The sequence below is a fragment of the Balaenoptera physalus genome (assembly GCF_965194825.1).
Source record: "Balaenoptera physalus genome assembly, chromosome: 10".
In the NCBI taxonomy this organism is placed as follows: domain Eukaryota; kingdom Metazoa; phylum Chordata; class Mammalia; order Artiodactyla; family Balaenopteridae; genus Balaenoptera; species Balaenoptera physalus.
The window spans coordinates 59,248,919-59,266,680 of NC_138889.1; the positions used below are offsets into that span (position 1 = coordinate 59,248,919).

Here is a 17,762-nt window from a genome sequence, read left to right on the forward strand (position 1 = left end):
AGTGTAAGGGTATGATTATTAGTTACGCCAGAACAACAGATAAAGCAGGACTGTCTGGAACAAACCAGGACGTATGGTCACCCTAGCTGGCGGAAAACCCACGGTGTGAAGGGAGGGCCCTGAGTGACTAGAGGAGGTGATGCCCTAGCTAGATCTTAGAAAAGTGTGAGACATGCTCATGTCTCCAGTCATCACCTGCTATTTAAGGCTTTCAATATACCCAATTAAGATGTGATACTTCTTCCTTAAACCAGTATTTTACATATTAAATTAAAATCTGCATGGTAGAGTTTAGAGCAGTAGAGTTATACAGATGACGCTTCATTTTACAGAGGACTAGACAGGACAGCTTGCTCAGGATCACACCACTCGGTGGTGGCAGAGGCCAGGGGAGAACAGAAGTGTCCCAACAGTGCTGTGCTCTGTCCTACCACACAGACGAAACTGAAGATGGAAAGCCTGAAAGAATCATTTCTTGGCAGGTGAGCAGTGCCCACCCTTCAAACTTATTAATGTAAACAGTAATCCCATAAGTATGTCAGCTTTATAGGAGAGAGGTTTATTAAACAGGCCAGGGTCTGGGGTTAGTTCTTGGCACACTGCTGTTTTGCATACTGTAAATTTTTGGTTTTAAAAATATTTGGTATTGCTACATCTTATTTGGCAAATGCCTATTCTTGGTATGATTATTTTTCTTTGGAAGGGTACATGTGGTTAGAGTGTGGGTTTTCAAAGCCTTTTTCCTAAAAAATGAGATGTTGAAAGCTTTCCTTATAATTGTGCCTTGTGGGATTTGGACTGCCTTTTATTAATAGCAGCTACTATATACTGAGCACTTACTATGTTCCAAGCATCATATTAGGTACTTTGTATGAATCATTTTATTTAGGCTCACAGTAACCTGAGGCAGTAGGTGTTACTATCCTCATTTTATGGATCTGAAAGTGACTTGTAAAAGGCCATTCAGCTGTGGAGTGGCAGTCAACCCGACCAACTGTTGCTGGTAGAGCAGGCTGCTCCTCAGAGTGGAAATCCTCACCTTTTGAAAAAAATCTGTGTGAAAAGACTGGGGTGGGAGGAAGTACACCCCAATACTAATGTTTGTCTCTAGGTGGTGGGGATTAAAATTTTTCCTTATTTTCTACAATGTATTTATTTTTCTCATTTTCAGAAGGATTGTATAGCATTCTGAAATGGAAAACTCAAGATCAGTTACATGAAAATATTTTTCTTCCAAAAGATTTGTTGCTACTTTTCCAGTTCCATTTAACACACATCATGCCAAGCATTATTCCAAGTGTTTTGGCTGCAAAGATAAGTCACTGGCCCTGGTGGCAAGTTGTTAGGCTGCTGATTCTTCAAGGCCCAGCTCAAGTGTCTATTGCAAGTGCATCCCCATCACCTGTGCCCAGTTACTTCTCACCACCTCTGCTGTTACCACCTCAGTTCAAACCACTATCACCTCTCACTTTATCTTTTTCTCCAAGTCTGTTTTCCATGTGACAGGCAGAGTTATCATGAACCTCCTTTTCTCAGACCCTTCCAGTGGTCTTAGGCCAGAATCCAAACTCCGACCATGACCCTAAGGCCCTATGCAATCTAGTCCATGCCTACCCCTGGCCACATCTCCTAGTCTGATTCTTGTTCACTCTGCCCAGCTACTACGGTCTTTTTTGTTTCTCCCACTCACCAGGCACATTCAGAGAAGCTTGTTCATGACCTTTACACTTGCTGTGCCATGACAGCTGTTAGCCCAATTAGTTCCTAGCTCATTTTTCACGTCATTCAGATCTTTGCTTAAACATTATCTCCACAGAGCAGCTTTCTCTGATGATGCTTTTGAAACTAGCTTACCTTTTCTAGAAATAAGTTGACTTCCTGCACTAGTATATAAGTTCTACAAGGGCTGGGACCTTGTAGTGTTTGCTGTGGTTGTATCCCATTGCCTTTAATAGTGCCTGGCAGGTAGCTGGTGCTCCATATTTGTTGAATGAATGGACAAATGATGTGTTCTATGACCAATGGGAAATTCAGAGTGGCTGGAAGATTGAGGGAAGGGGAAAGCAACTGGAGATAAAGATGTAAAGGCAGTTAGGGGCCAATCCATGAAAACCCTTGAAATTCCCACTCAGGAGTTGGCCGTGTCCCTCTGGTCAGGGGAATCCTCCAAGAAATGCTGAACCTCAACCCCTTGTCTGTGTGAACTGGCCATAGGAATGGAGCCTTTCAAAGGTGAGGTGTGTGGTGAAGTCTGGCCTGCAGTTTCTGAGCATGTTTAGAAAATGAGAGAACATGGTTGAACTAAAAAAGCAAACCCCACATTGGTCACTGTTAATCATAATTAGTAATGTCTGTGATTTGTATAATCTTTCTTCCAAAGTGTTCCAGGTCTTGAGACGTGATCCCTTTGGTCCCCCCAGGCCCTGCCACAATAGCAACCTTGGCATGTGACTCACCACCCTCCCCTGCCATATAATACCCTATTTATCACCTGTCTTACCCCTTCCTTTCCATGTCAAGTAATTTCTGCCTTGTTTTTTTCTTCTCTTCCTTCCCTTCTCAAACCACAACCCATATAATTTTCATTGCCCTCTTTAGAACCTTCTTGTGTCTCAGCTCCAGCCTTTTTATAGGGAAGGGGAGCAGACCTGAAACAGCGTGGAGAGGGAGATGTACATTGTTAATTTACCTCCGTTACATAGTGGCGTTTTCCTCTGGACTGCAGTTCCTTTTCCAGCTTTGTAGTCCCCCTGGAAGACAGATGACTAAACACAAGGGTGGTTGCTGGTGCTTTAAAGTCATTGGTGATCTCAGTGCTCATTTGGGGTTAGCGTCCCTACCCATAGCATGAGATTTGTCAGTGTGCTTAAATAATAGAATTAAAGTATTGATTTCTGCTGTGCTTCATGTAATGATGCTTATACTTAGGGAGGAATTTAATATTTATTGAGTGCCTCCTGTATGCCAGGCACTGTGTGAGATGCTTTATGCGTATATTCTCATTTAAGACTCATATTTTGATGAGGTTGATATATTATCCCCATGAGAGAACTGAATTTGAAAGAAATTATTTGCCCGCAGTCGCACAGTCCATGTCTGTCTAAAGCCAGAGCCTGTGTCCTTGCATACACTGCACAGCCAGCCCCAACCCTGCCACAGCACTTGAAAGTGCATAAAGGGTCTTCACAGACATTGTCATTTCAGTCTTCATAACAACCTGTAGGATTGGCAGGGTCGTCCCCAGCTGACTTGTGAAAATGCACCATCACGGGGACTTCCTGCAGCCCTATTGCTCTCTGGTTTGGAGTCTGGGGCTTGGGCAGGGTCCTGTGCTCGTCACTGTGCTGGATGCAGGATTCGAATCCAGCTCTAGAAGAGTTAGATCATTGGTGGGCAATGCTGGAGGGGCCAGACCACAACCCCTGTGACATCATGAGAGCAGGGATGTGGGTGCTTGTTCTCTGAGGGAGGCCTGGAAGAGCTGCTGTCCTTTTCCTGCTTGTGAGGGTGGATGCAGGCCTGCCCAGGAGCTGGAAGCATCGGAGTGAGAGAAGGTAGGACAAGCCAGTAGTAAGGAACAGGGGAAAGAGCAGAGGTTTGGTGTGAGGAGACCCTGTCTGAGGGCTGCTACTTGGGAGTTGTGGGGCCTTAGGCAAACCACTTCCACTCTGAGCACAGATACCACAGCGTTTATTGTGCAGTCATGGTCAAACCTCACCACAGCGTGGAATAATACTTTCTCCAAAGGAAAGTCTCTGCTAACCTGACTGCTAACCAGCTGGTTATGGTTAACTATCCCAGAACAAGCCTGGGTACTGATACGAAGAGCCTGGAGACTCACTTCTCTTCCCTGCCCTTGAGAGAGAGGCTAGGCAAGTTGCTGCTCCTCTCTGGGCCGCAGTCTTCTCATCTGTAAAGCAAGGATGCTAATATCACCCATGATTAAAGAGAAAGTGTTTAGTCAGCTATATGTTCTATCATGTCCCTGAAATGCTCTGAAAGAAAAAAAAGCCTCTAGGTGAAATTAGAAAGAGTGAGCTTCATGCCAAAGGACCTGGAAAGACTTCTTGAAGGAGTGTGGTATGAGCTAGGTTACAAAGGCTGGATAGGGGTCAGCAGGGAAGGAGGCAGAGTTTTGGTGGAACGGCTGGCGCAGAGGACCAGGCAACATCCCAGTACAGGAAGGGCTACTGCTCTGTCTTTCCTTCCCATCTGACTCCATCAGCATCTCCCACATTCACAGCTCCTGCCCTCAATTCTCAATTCTAAGAGGCTATTAGTTATGAGACACAATTTTAATTAAATAGCAGCTTTGGGGAGAATAAAAAATTTTCTATGTAAACAAATATTGGTTTTAGTTGCATCTCAATTTCAAAACTATTAAATTGTGGGGAGAAAGCATATCTTAGAATTGAGAAAATACAGAATATGTCACTTTAGAGTGAATACTACCAGAAAAGTTTGTCATGTGGACCTTGAGACTGATGTTCGTGTTCTTGTTCTGCCACATAACGAGCTTTTTTATTCTGGGCAAGTTGCTTGATTTTCCTAAGCATCAATTCATTTTTTACATGGTCTATAAATTGCCTGGGCATCGGAGGTGAGCAGTTAAGGTTGTTTGAATCTGAATGTTGATTCGTTTTGGAAAGAGGTCTACAGAACATATTTTGTCTGAAATCAGAGGTTGCTATATTAAAAAAACAAAAACTATACATATTATCATTTTAGAATAGCATAACAGAGCAGTAGTTTTCAACCAGAGGCGATTTTACCCACCAAGTGACATTTGGCAATGTTTGGAGGCATTTTTGGTTGTCACAACTATGGTGGCAGTGGTGGTGCGGAAGCTACTGGCATGTAGTGTGTAGAGCCTAGACATGCTGCTAAACATCCTACATCGCACAGAATAGGCCCCCAGAACAAAGGCTTTTCTGGCCCCAAATGTCCATAGCACAAGGCTAAGAAACCCTGACACAGAGATTAAGAATGGGGATTATGGAGCCCAACTATCTGGATTTGAACCCTAGCTCTGCCACCTGCTAGAGCTGTGTATCCTTGGGTCAGTTACTTGACCTCTGTCATCTGGGAAAGAATAGTAAGTTTCTGCCACAGAGGGTGCTTGTGAGGGTTACTGGGACTTAATGTTGGTAGAGCATTTCGAATGGAGACTGGCTTCCATGAGGCACCTAGTGAGTGTCCGCTTTTATTTTAAGTAATCGAATAAACGCTAGAGTTTGTGAAAATACCTTGACTGGTACCAGGACCTCAGATAATTTACTTAACTCCTTGTGCCTCAGTTTCTCCATCTGTTAAAAAATGTTGTGGAGGTCAGATGAAATTAAGGATATGACAGCACGATGGAATCTGGAAAATCTTACAAATACACTTGTATCATTATTATTGCCTCAAACTCCAGTAAGAGAATGTTCTGGGGCTGAAGTAATAAACTCTCCTGGGCCAGGCTGTAACTCAGCAGAAGGGACAGCCAGAGAGAGGAGGTGCTCAGAGCAGAATATTGCAGGCCCAGCAGTGGATTGCATCTTAAGTACATCCTCAGCTGTGAATCCCGGAAGTCGCCTTTATTGCACTGTTATGTGCAAACTGCGCCCCAGCTTTACATACCACTTTCCCCAGAGGAGTACTTGGCGAATCGGCATACATGCCTGCTCTGCAGGCTCTAAACTTAGGGAAAAACAACAGCTCAGATGGAAAGAGTGCCCTGAAAGCCCCTGGCCAGGGATCTGTTCCTGTTCCTCCTCTGTCTTCTCTGGTCCCAGTTTTTTCAGCTCTCAGATGAAGGAACTGGATTGCTGGCCTGGACTCCAAGGCTTGTTGGAGCCCTGGCTCTACCCACACAGGAGTGAGTCAGGATTATTATTATCTTTAACAATTATATCTGTGAACAGTAATCTAGCAGGAATTGTGTCAAGCAATTTACATAAATAAACATATAATTCTCAGAACAACCTTGTGAAACATCGACCTTATTGCTGATGCTATCACTGAGGCTCAGAGACGTTAAGCAACTTGCCCAAGAACGCATAGAGCCAGATCCACATCACTCTTGACCAACACCCTGCAGTATCACAAGCCAGAATGTGCAAAGAGCCTGGCGAACACTAGGCGCTTAATATTTGTTCATTGTGTTGAATGAATGAATGCCCAAGGGCAAATCACAAAGTAGCTTGTGCCTCATCCAGCTCTGTCCATCCCTGCCTCTCACCACCTCATCCCTTCTCCTTGCCTGGGCTCCCAGTGCCTGCTCTCTCTTGGCGCCCTCTCGGCAGCAAGTAAAACTGTTCTTTAAGGGACCTTCAGTGACAGCTGAAGAGACTAGCCTTTTCCACTACTCCATCTGGTGAGCCTGCTCTGAGGGGGGCTTGGGGACCTAGAGGTGAGTCATCCCCAGCACCTGATCTGAGGGGAATCTACATCTGCGGAAGGTGGGTGGGGGTGAGAGGGGAGACTGACGAGAAAACCAGCTGGTCACAAGCCGAATGATCAAAGCAGCCCTTGAAGGGAAAGGCTCAGGGAAGCCTTCCCTGGGGCTGAGGCTGCTTTTGAAATTTGCCTACCTGTACTTGGCACAGACTGGGCCACAGCTGCCTTCTCCCATCCATCCCAATTTATCCTTCATTCAGTGTCCTGACACCACACAATGGAAAACTAAAGCAGTCTCTCTAGCAGCTCAGAAGCCACACTGGGGATAAAGGGAGAGAGAAACTGCTGCAAAAACCCTACTATGTGCCAGATACTTTCATCTACTTTGTTTAACTTAGTATTCATAAGTAGTCAATGAGGTAGACATGCCCATTGTGGAGTGAGGGGAAAATAGGGTTCAAAGAGGTTAGGCAGTTTGCTGAAGGTTCCAGAGGAAATTGCTTATGAGGAAGCTTGCTTAAACAGGTAGAATTGGCCTCTCCATTTTGGATCCCTGTGCAGGTCTACTCTCATAGGGCCCCCTAGAGGCACAGTGTTGGGGTGTCTAGCGGGCTGCAGAGTCGGGTGGGGAGTGAGGAAAGCTCAGTTTCTACAGACCCCCATAGGTTCTCTGGTCAAAACAACTCAGGGGATGCCCACCTCCTAGTGAGTGCCCATGCAGACAAGGGCAGGAACACATAATGTGGCAAGACATCCCCAGATCCACATCCAAAGGTGGGCATTTTTCTTGGTGGGGCTTTGGATAGGGATGAGGGCCCAGGGGAGAGGCTTGGGAGAGAGGGACCTCTCCCCTCTTCCTGGGACTGCCCAAGAGCAGGCCAACAAGCTGCTTTGGGGCAATCAGTCAGATCTACAGAGCTGAAGTTCTGCTGGCACCATCCATGATGAACAGATTTGTGGACACAGGTATAACAAGCTACTGCATCCCCAGTCATTAACCCAATCACAATCACCCACAGCAACCTAACCCTGCACCCATCCAGCCCTCTGTCCCTTTCTCCTCCCTCCCTCAGGCATTCCTCTATTGCACTCAGTAATTTCTTTCCTTCTTTCAACAAGGGTCTGGGACACTTGTCAGGCATCTCTAGGATTTTGCCAGGATCCAAGAAGTCTTCATCATGGTGCAGAAAGCATGAGACCCAAGCCTCGACAGATGAGCTGGAACTTTGGCAGGAAGAAGTGGGTTAAAACAAAGAGCAGTCCAGATGGAAGGGATGGTGTGAGCAAAGGCAGAGAAGCTGTAAAATCTGTGAGAAGTGTAAGCAATAATTTATCATCCGCATTGGCAGAACAGCGTTTCCCAAGAATATGTGACCACAGAGCAACTCATGAGATCAGTCACCTGAGGAATGCCCTTAAGGAAGTTCTTTGGTACCTTGTGTGTGTGTGTGTGTGCGTGTGCGTGTGTGTGTGTGTGTGTGAGAGAGAGAGGTGGGGGGGGAGGGAGGGAGGGAGGGAGGAAGAGAGAATATAGTGAGGGTGAAGGCATTTGTGCTTGCTCTTAGAGATGGGGATTCTCAGCATCTAGTCACAGAATAGTAGACCCCAGAGATGCTCTGTGGAAACATGGTACCACAATAAGTGTGGGAAGTGCCACATATAGTGTCTTCCTTGGGAGTCACAAGGCACAGCAGCATATTAAAGGCCACACCCCCCCCACCCCCCTGCCCCAAGTCCTGCACAAAGACACTTGAACTTTGCTTAACCCTGTATGGACCAAACGTATTTCACCACAGATCCGTTTGTTTCAGGGAACATTTTTGTTTGGGGGACTAGGGGACTAATTCTGTTTTTAAGTTAAGGTGTGTTTTCAGTATGAATACATTTCAAACTGAGCAATGGGGTATGCTTTGCAAAGCTTTCCTCCCACACTTGCTCCCTTGGACTCCCAGTTTCCTCCTTCCAGAGGAAGTTATTTGTGGCCCTTCTGTATTTTCCTAGGGAATTCTAGGTTACACAGGATGTGTTCCTTTCAAAATGTAGTTGGAGACAACTGATGAGCACATTTCTTCTGCAGGCATGTTCCATCCTAGGTATATGTCATGTGTGTTTAGCCATTCTTCTACTGATGGACATGGAGATCATTTCTAACCTTTTATTAATCTGAACCAGGGGTTGGCAAACTGTGGCCTGCTGACTAAATCTGGCCCACTGCCTATTCTTGTAGCAATGAGCCCGTATGGTCCTCAAGCCTAAAATGGTTACTATCTGGTCCATTATTGTTCTAAAAAATACTGTAACGAATATCCTTATCCATTATTGCAAACACATGCAAGTAGATCTCATAAATAGCATCCTATTTGATCTAAGCCAATCTGAGGGCCGTAGCTCAAAAAGTACATTTCACTGTTATTTTTAGTTGATTTTTCTTTTGTTTTGAGTGAGGTTAAGCATCTTTTCACAGGTATAAATGTTTACTTTTCTCTTTTTTGTAGGTTTTGCTTTTTTCCAATTGGATACAAAATATGAACAAAGGTATTTTTCCTATCACTTTATAAAATATTAAGGGAATTAGCATTCTGTCTTGTGTGTGTTTTCTCCATTTGTCATTTGTCTGACTTTATGATTTTTTTTTCATGTTGAAATGCTTACTTATCAGTGACGTGAAGGTGGGCTTGGGTGCTGACAGCAAAGGGGGTGGAGGTCCTGGGCCAGGCAGGCTGTTCTTGTTTTTGAGCCCCTACCTTCTTCTAGGCCCTGGGAATCCAGCGGTGAAGGAGATAGGCAGAGGCTCTGCCATGGCGGCAGTGATGGGCAGTAGGGCAGTGTTCAGCAAGAATGTCACAGGGGCACCTCCACAGCTGGACCTGATGAATGAGGAGGGACTACCCAGGGTCCAGGCTGCAGGGGGAGAGTTCTGAGCAGTGACTCATACAAGGCTAAACCTCAGCGAGATGGAGGTTTCAGAGTCAGGTTCCTGGAGCCCAAGCTGTCCTTGGGTGGTGATGAGGCACCTGGCACAGCCATTCCTGGGTGGGGGGGGGGGCAAGGATAGAGTCTAAGGGGTCTCCTCAAGCCCCTGAGTGGACAGAAAGCTGCTCCACTAGGCCCTGCTCTAGGCAGGGATTTCCTCTCTCTGTACGAGGGAAGAAAGAGACTCTTGGGCCTGAAGCCATCCAGCCAGTGGAGACTTAAACTGAGGTCTGAGTGGTTAGGACTGGCCAGGGTGGCGATGAAGTGTGTTGTTCTAAGAGCCGCAGAGGATGGGGAGACAATGCTGACCTCTCCTGGAGTGAAGGCCTCTTCCTGCCTCTCCACAGCCCTGGCCCTGTGCACACCTCTCCAGAGAATCAAAGACCAGGTGGCAGCCTGGGAGGGGAGGAGGGGCCCTGAAGGGAGATGTGACTGGAGAGGGGGCTGAGACCAGACCCTCGAGCCTTGAATGCCAGGCTCAGGCAGTTAGCGATTGCTGGAGGTGATGGGGGCCAGGGAGCCTGGGAACTGCTCTGCTCCCTTGCCTGGAGCCCCGCCCCAGGGCTCCTTGCAGGTGATGACAGGATGAGGCGGGGAGCTGTGGGGAGAGCCAAGAGCTCACAAAGGTTCTGCTGTGCTTGGCCAGGGCCTCCACCAGGGCCGGCTTGCTTGCTTGCTTGCTTGGAGGGAAGGATATGATTTAGAAAGGTGATTGCCGGGGGCTCAGGGCCAGGCCTGCTGGCTGCCAGCCAAGCACAGCACCCTCACTCCAAGCTCCGCATCTTGGAGCCTCCTCATTTCCCTTTATTTTGGTGCTCCTTATTAGACCCAAGTAGGATTCCACAGCCTTGAACTGAGGACTTACTAAACACAAGGGCCAGTGCTTACCTGAGGACCTGGGAGGCGGGGGTGTGTGGGGCGTGGGGGAAGGGTAGGGGTACAGCACTGGCCCAGTGAGCACTTCATGGAGAAAGAAATGCATGAAGGCTGCCCTTCACTGAGCACCTACCATATGCCAAACACTGGGTGTTTATAGTGTTCATATTTAATCCTCTCAACTACCCAGCAGGTAGGTATTATTATCTCCATTTTACAGATGAGAAAAGAGAGTCCTAGAAAGGCTATGTGACTTGCCAGGGTCACATAGTGAGTCAGTGGTAGGGCCAGAATTCTAACTCAGGTCGGCCCTGCCTATGAATCTAATTTCCGCTTAACCCCTACCCTGCTTTGTGCAAGAAATGATCCTGTGTCTCACATGTGTCTGGCAAAGAGTAAGGGGGGGTGTCCCATAAATGTTGACTTCATCATGCACTCTCTCTGCTAGAGCTTGTGAACCTCACAGCAACCCTTCAAGATCAGTAATATTTCTCTCAATTTAATAATGCAAGCTCAGAGAAGCTGAGCAACTTGCTCAAGGTCACACAGCTTACAGCAGAGGATGGGGAACTTGGGGGAAATTCAAAAGAAGGTGGTGTGGAGTGGAGCAAGCTAGCCCAAGGAATGACAGGGAATTTTCAAGAAGCTCAGGGTGCCCACTGAAGACTGGGAGTGTCCCTGGAAGCTACAGATTTGAGGGTGGAGTAGTGGGGCTGTTCATTCAGCCCTGACCCTCGATGGGCTCTCACCCATCAGAAGAGCGGCACTCAAAGAGCTGGGCTCAGGACACCTGCCTGGCCCCATGTATTCCCTGTGTGACCTTTAACAAGAAAGGGCCTTCATCAGGACTATTTCCTCTTCGTCAGATGAGCACAGCTGGACTAGGTCTTTGATTCTCTTTTTTTAAGTACCTTTCTTTCTTAAAAATAACCTTTCTTAAAAATAACCTTAAGCTAAACCTTAATATTCTTTCATACATTCAACAAATATTTATTGAGACCTTCCAGGTGCCTGGAACATATGGTTAACTGGATTTTCTTCCTGCTTTGAGGCACTCTGACATAAGGTAGAAAAATTAAGGGTAGCTACTCCTCCGCTCAGGGTAGGAATCAGCCATCTGGGCTGCCAAGGGTCCACGTCCTCATCTGGGAGCGCACCCACCACAGAGCTGACCTGAGAGCCTCAATGTCTGTGCTGACAGGACCCTTAGAGATATTCCCACGCTCACAACTGTCCATTTCACAGATTAGGCGACGAAGGCCCAAAATGTAGACCAGATCTCAGGTCCCCAGTCAAAGAGGCTTTGTGGAGGCAGGCGTGTCTAAGAGGAAACAGAAGCAGGAAAAAGGCATGGCCTAAGCAAAGCCCTTGAGGAGGAGGGAAAGAAGCCGTCTTGCAGAGGCCAAGCCCTCCCACCCCCTTCCCTCCCCTGCCTGGCAGAGCCTTCTGAACAACCAGCCCCCCACCCTCCTACCCACCCCCACCATCCTCTGCCCAGAGCCAGGGTGTCAGCTTGGATTTGGTGACAGTAGCCCCAAAGGAGGTGTTGGATCGCTGAAGCCCTCCATTGTAGAAGCTCTGGCATCTTCCATGAGCCCAGCCTCGCCAAATTGTCCTCCTGCCAAGCTGGAGAGCGGCTGGCTCCTGGGGGGGACCCACTCCAGGCTGGTAACTTGATCTTCTGCAGCCCAGCACCAGCCTATCTCTGGCCACCAGAGCTGGAATCCTGAGGAGTTTATGGCAACATGGCAGGACCTGTGAGCTTCTTTCAGGGTCAGGAAAGGAGACTACCGGGAACCCCAGAGCCGAGAGGGGTGGGGAGAATATGGAGCTGACAGGCCAGAGACCCAGGTTCTAGCCCCAACTCGTCACTAATTTTCTGTGTGACTTTGGGTAAACCACCTCCTCTGTCTGGGCCTCAGTGTTCACATAAAGGGGTCTGATAGAAGGCTGGTTTCCAAAAGCCTGCAGATGCACTGATGGGCCAGGGTCTCTAACAAAAGTCTCCTCGGTCTGCAGCATCCCTTTCAGGTAAACGTCTTACTACTCTGTGCCGGGTGATCAGGGTGCCCGCTGGCTCTGAGTCCCACCACCTGGCCACCTGCCCCCTCAAGCAGTAGGGGGAGGAGGGGCTGGTTGCCGTCTTGGTCCTCAGCCTCTCTCTGCTCTGGTGGAACATTCCAAATTGAGTGGAACTACATTGGGTGTGGCTTCCATTTCCCGCAAGATAACCAAAATGAAACAGGATTTTTCTCAAGAACTGTGATAAAGCTTAAGAACAAGCTAGATATAGACTCCTAAATTGACAAAACTGATGTATGAGTAATACTGTAATATAAAGCTTTGTTTCTCCCCTGGAATTTGTTTTACTGTCATACATGCAAACTATGCTATTGTAAATTTACCACTGCACCTTTTTAGAAGGACTGACTGTCCTTTATTGAGATTATGCCTTTCCCATTTTATAGCATTAAAATGTCTTTTAAGATGAATAATGGTGTGATAGTACATGATATTCTTTTTATTTTAATTTATTGTTTTGGTTAATATTTATTTATTTATTTATGGCTGCGTCAGGTCTTCATTGCGGTGCACAGGCTTCTCTCTAGTCGTGGCACGCAGGCTCTGTAGTTGTGGCACGTGGGCTTAGTTGCCCCGCGGCATGTGGGATCTTACTTCCCCAACCGTGGATCGAACCCGCGTCCCCTGCATTGGAAGGTGGATTGTTAGACACTGGACCACCAGGGAAGTCCCCATGATAGCCCTTTGAGTAAACTTTTTACAAATTCTAACATATAGAGTAGTCACGTGCACAAGTGTCCAGCCTGATGCATTTCCACTAAGTGAACAAACTCTGTAACCACCACCCAGATGAAGAAACAGAACGTTGTGGTAATTCTTCTTTTTAATTTTCTTTACCGAGCAAAATAAAATCTTGGCAACTTTACGCTGGTCTCCCCCCTCTTTATGTAAAATTTACTCATCTGTAAGACTTAAAATTTGGCTAGATGATCTCATGTCCCGTGCAGTGTGAGCACTCTGTGGTTCTACCTGAGTCCCTAGAACTGGCATCTTCGGAGATGCACCAACCAGAGGGCAGCAGGCCTGGCCTGGGATTCCACCGCCCAGTCCTGGGGGATAGGGAGGATCTGGACAAATGTCCCTCCAGATGCGGGACTCAGCACCGCTGGCTGCTGGAAGCCAGGGCCAGGGGACAGTGAGGAGGAGTGGCTTTGGGCAGGAGATGCCGGGGATGAATCATTCCTCCCATCCGGGCCTCTCTCTAGCTGCTTTTCATTAGCTATAACTCTTCCCTTCCACCCACCCGCCCTCCTGGACACCTAAGAATCCCCAGGGGCTCTTTTGTGCACCATCATCGCCCCCTCTTCTCTCCCCAGACCCAGAAAATCATTCTCTACCTCTTTTTTTCTCGTGATTGATATATGGGGAAATCCTGGCATCTTTCTGAAAGGTTAAGAAATTTGTTAAAATCATACAGCAGGCTGGGAGTCCAGGAGGCCATATTCGCTCCACTGAGCACATTTATCAAGGACTTGCTTTGTACTAACAACACAGGTGAAAGTGATTCTAAGGAAGAAGATCCTTTCTGTTCAATTAATTATTATTCTGTTCAATAAGTATGTCCCCAGGCCTCACTAGGTGCTGACCATTCATGCACACAGCAAGTATGTATTGAGCAGCTTCTCTGTGTCACTTGGCTGAAGTCACTGTCCTTAGGGAGTTCACAGCCTGGTGGGACAGACAAAATATCTACCGTTGAAGCCAGGCAGTGATCACGGTAATGACAATGGGATAAGGGATGAGGGAGAAGGAAGAATCCATGAGGTTGCAGGGGCCACAGGAGGCTTCAGGAAGGCGTGGTATTTGAATTTGCCCTCGACAGATGAATTGCATTCCACCTCCTCAGCTTAGCTCCCCAGAGTCCCCCAGAATGTTCCTCTCCTGCTAGCATTTCAGAGTTGGTCAGTGTTAGGCTAAGCCTTCTGCTGAAAATGACTGCCCTCCTGCCACTAGTGACCTTGGCTTAGGGGCTTTTTGTAACTCACTCAATTTTTAAAAACTTTAGTTGTACATGCACATAGTTTAGAAAGTCTATAAGGCTTGTAGTGGAAAATAGTAGTCCCCCATTCAACACATACATACACACAGACAGACCACTTCTCACTCTGCAGAGGCAATTGCTTTCAGTTCTGAATTATTTCCTCATAATGCTACTTCTTGATTTCTTTTTAGTTTTAAGTACCTTTCTCCCACCCACCCACCACCTTTCTCCTTGCTCTCTCCACACCCACATGTCCATTTTGTGTTCCCTGTCATCCTCCCAGTATAATTACATCACAAGTGTGGTTGGAACAGTATTCACTGTTTGCATTATTAGGCAATATAAATGCTGTTGACAAGTGAACCGTGTAATATGCGCTGATTACTTTTCCTTTCCTGCATAACAATTACAGTTATGTAATCTCCTCTCGATATGCTTAAATTCTTTGGATAGTCTACCAATTTCATCTTCTGGAGTCTTTCAACCTGCTCCAGTCAGGATTAGTTACTTTCTACCTCACTACCATTGGCCTGGGGATTCCTCTGCCTCCTGCTTTGTGGCATCTTCTCTTCCTTCGATGCCATGTCCTCCTCTTTCTTGGTTTACTCACTCACTTCTGTTGAAGCACATTCTCCAGTAGCTTCCTGAGAAAATGTGCAAAGAGACCTTACATGACTAAATATGTCTTTATCTGCACCCTTGATGATTATTTGGCTGGGATGGAAATAATTTCCCTCAGAATTTTGAAGGCACATTGTCTCCTAGTTCCCACCCTACTATTGAGAAATCCAATGTCAGTGTGATTCTTAAGCCTTTGTTTGAAGCCTGCTTATTTCTTCTTCTATCTGGAAGCTTTTGTGATGTTTTTGTTCTCAGGGTTCTGTAATTTTGATGTCTTGGTGTCAATCTACTTTCATCAATTGTGCTAAATCCTCAACGGGGCATTTCAATCTGAAACTGATGTATTTCAATTCTAGGACATTTTCTCTAATCCGTCTTTCTAAAATTCCTGTTATTCAGATGTTGAGTTCCCTTGACTAGCCCTCAAACTATCGTGTCTTTTCTGTTTTCCATCTCTTAGCCTTTTTGCTCTATTTTCTCAAATTTATATTCCAACCACTTTGTTTTTTTTTAGTTTTTCATTTTCTGCTATTGAAGTTTCCCAAGAGTTCTTCTCCTTTTTTTTTTCTTTCCTGTAGCATCCCATTCTTGTTCATGGATGCAATATCTTATCTCTTAGGACATTAATGACAGTCTTCTCTTTTAAGTCTTCTGCTTTTTGCATAGTCCCTATCTTTCACGTTCCTTTCCCCCCCACCCCGATGTTTGTTTTAACCTCATTCTTTTTTTATAAATTTATTTATTTATTTATTTATTTTTGGCTGCATTGGGTCTTCATTGCTGCACGCGGGCTCTCTCTAGTTGCGGTGAGCGGGGGCCACTCTTTGCTGCGGTGCGTGGGCCTCTCACTGCGGTGGCTTCTCTCGTTGCAGAGCACAGGCTCTAGGCATGAGGGCTTCAGCAGTTGTGGCTCGTGGGCTCTAGAGCACAGGCTCAGTCGTTGTGGCACATGGGCTTAGTTGCTCCGTGGCATGTGGGATCCTCCCGGACCAGGGCTCGAACCTGTGTCCACTACATTGGCAGGCGAATTCTTAACCACTGCACCATCTGGGAAGTCCCTTAACCTCTTTCTTATTAGAGGCTTCCCTCAAATGTTTATTCATCCTTTGCTGTCTTCTTATATTTAAAAATGGGACACTAAAAGACTTGATACATGATGATCATGACTGGGGCTGTGTACTGGGATCTGTTGGGCCATTCCATGTCTTTTTTTGTTGAGCTGGTCAAGAGAAAAGCTCTTCCAATCTCCTGCCTGGAGGGTACTCTCCTGGCAGCCAGAGTCTGGGTAGCCGAATGGAGAAAGAAGGCTAGAGGCCTCAATATTGAGTACAAAGTGTTCACTTTATTCCTGTTGTCAGAGTGCCCCCAGAATAGAGAGCCTCTGTTAACCTCTCCTGAGAATAGACCTTCAGTATTTGCCCAGGTGGGGAGGGTATCTGGAGTCTGATTGCTTCTTAAATATATTTTCAAACAATTTTCCTGTTATTAAGCCTCCCTACCCACCCAATTTCCAGAAGTACCTGGGACAGCCAAGTCCTAAACCATATGGGGGTTTCGCAGTGTAAACTGGGCTGCTCTTCAACTTTCTTTATTGCCTGTTTAGGATTCAGTCAGTCAGTTACCATTCTTTGTTGGCTCTGTCTGGTTTCCAATATTTTGATAAATCCCTTTACTGTTGTTTTAGTTGGTTTCAGGAAAGACCACAGTGTGTGTTCAACTTGTTATCTTTATCCCATTTCAATTTCTAAATGAACAGCAACATATTTCAAAGCAGGAATTCTCTGCTTCCAATTTACAGAAGTAAATAGAGTGTAACCAGAATATGGAAGAGGGCCTGCAGGGGCTTCCCCACCAGTTCTTTACCTGTTAAGATCTTTCCCGGCTTAAAAAAAAAAAGATCTTTCCTGGCTTTAAAAGCCCAGGTCAAAAGCCACTCTTTGTGATGCCTTTCTCAGTCTCCCAAGCTTGTATCTTGTTTTACCCAAGTTGGACTTACTGAGTGATAGACATTACAGAACCTTACAGACATTATTCCACTTAAACCTTTATACTTTATAGCTATAGAGGCTCAGAGAGGTGGATCCATAGATCAAGATCCCATGACTAATGAGTGACAGGACTGAACTCCTGTCTCCACTACCCAGGCCCTCTGACATTATCCCTAACTCAGGGGCTCCCCAAAGGAGGGGCTCACATTCTGGTGGAAAAAAAAAATGGCACATGTACTGCAAAGTCAGCCCCAGGCACAGAAAAGGAGTACCGAATAGGGATAAAGAAGTTGAGTGGTGTGCAGTCCAGAGGAAGGAGGGCTTCATCCCAAGTGACTGAATCAGGGTGGGCTTTACACAGGAGGTGGCATCTGAGCTCATCACCACCACCACCTCAGGCTGGCTTCTCTCCTTGCCTAGAGGACTGGCAGTGACAGCGAATAATCATGATGGTGGTGGTTCAGTGTGCAAAGCATTTTTACACAGATCTCTTTGATATTACAGAACTCTGTGGGCTGAATGTTATTTCCATTTTCGGCAAGAGGAAAATGAAGGCACAGAGAGGTTAATCACCAGCTCCTGGTAACCCAGCAGAAAATGTTGGTTTCGGGATTCAAATCCATCCCTTCCAATTCCAGGTTCCCTGCTTCTCCCACCCTGTTCACTCTTGCTTCATCCTGGCCATCAGTTGAGGGGAGCCTTCCTACTCCAAAATATCTCTTCACCATTGTTTCACAATGTGTGTGTATGGCCCGCCTGTTTTTAAAAGCCGGTTATTGGGTCCCACCTGAGACCTACCTAATCAGTAGGAGATGGGGCCCTGGAATCCGCATTTTAACAACTGTCCCTGTGATTCTTGT

General features: G+C 46.5%; 1 protein-coding gene and 1 long non-coding RNA gene across 26 annotated transcripts in view; one reads left to right on the plus strand and one right to left on the minus strand.

Annotated features, from left to right (window-relative positions):
- Nucleotides 1–17,762, plus strand: part of THAP12 (THAP domain containing 12) — a 100,766-nt gene that overhangs the window by 29,898 nt on the left and 53,106 nt on the right. For 21 of the 25 annotated variants that reach the window (XR_014268150.1, XR_014268151.1, XR_014268152.1 and 18 more), the window contains exons 6-8: nt 333–482; nt 7,501–7,699; nt 8,877–8,916. Coding sequence is in view for 10 of the 25 variants with exons in the window: in XM_082477823.1 (XP_082333949.1) it covers nt 333–482; nt 7,501–7,699; nt 8,877–8,916 (389 nt within the window). In the remaining 15 variants the exon portion in view is untranslated. Of the gene's footprint in view, nt 1–332; nt 487–2,132; nt 2,233–7,500; nt 7,813–8,876; nt 8,917–17,762 lie in introns of those variants that run through there. The other 4 variants (XM_082477817.1, XM_082477820.1, XM_082477821.1 and 1 more) reach the window with 4 other exon arrangements.
- LOC309668270 lies at nt 12,744–17,759 on the minus strand. Its single transcript, XR_014268176.1, has 2 exons — nt 13,650–17,759; nt 12,744–12,936 (listed from the first exon to the last, which is right to left on the minus strand). It is a non-coding gene; the product is annotated as an uncharacterized lncRNA (long non-coding RNA).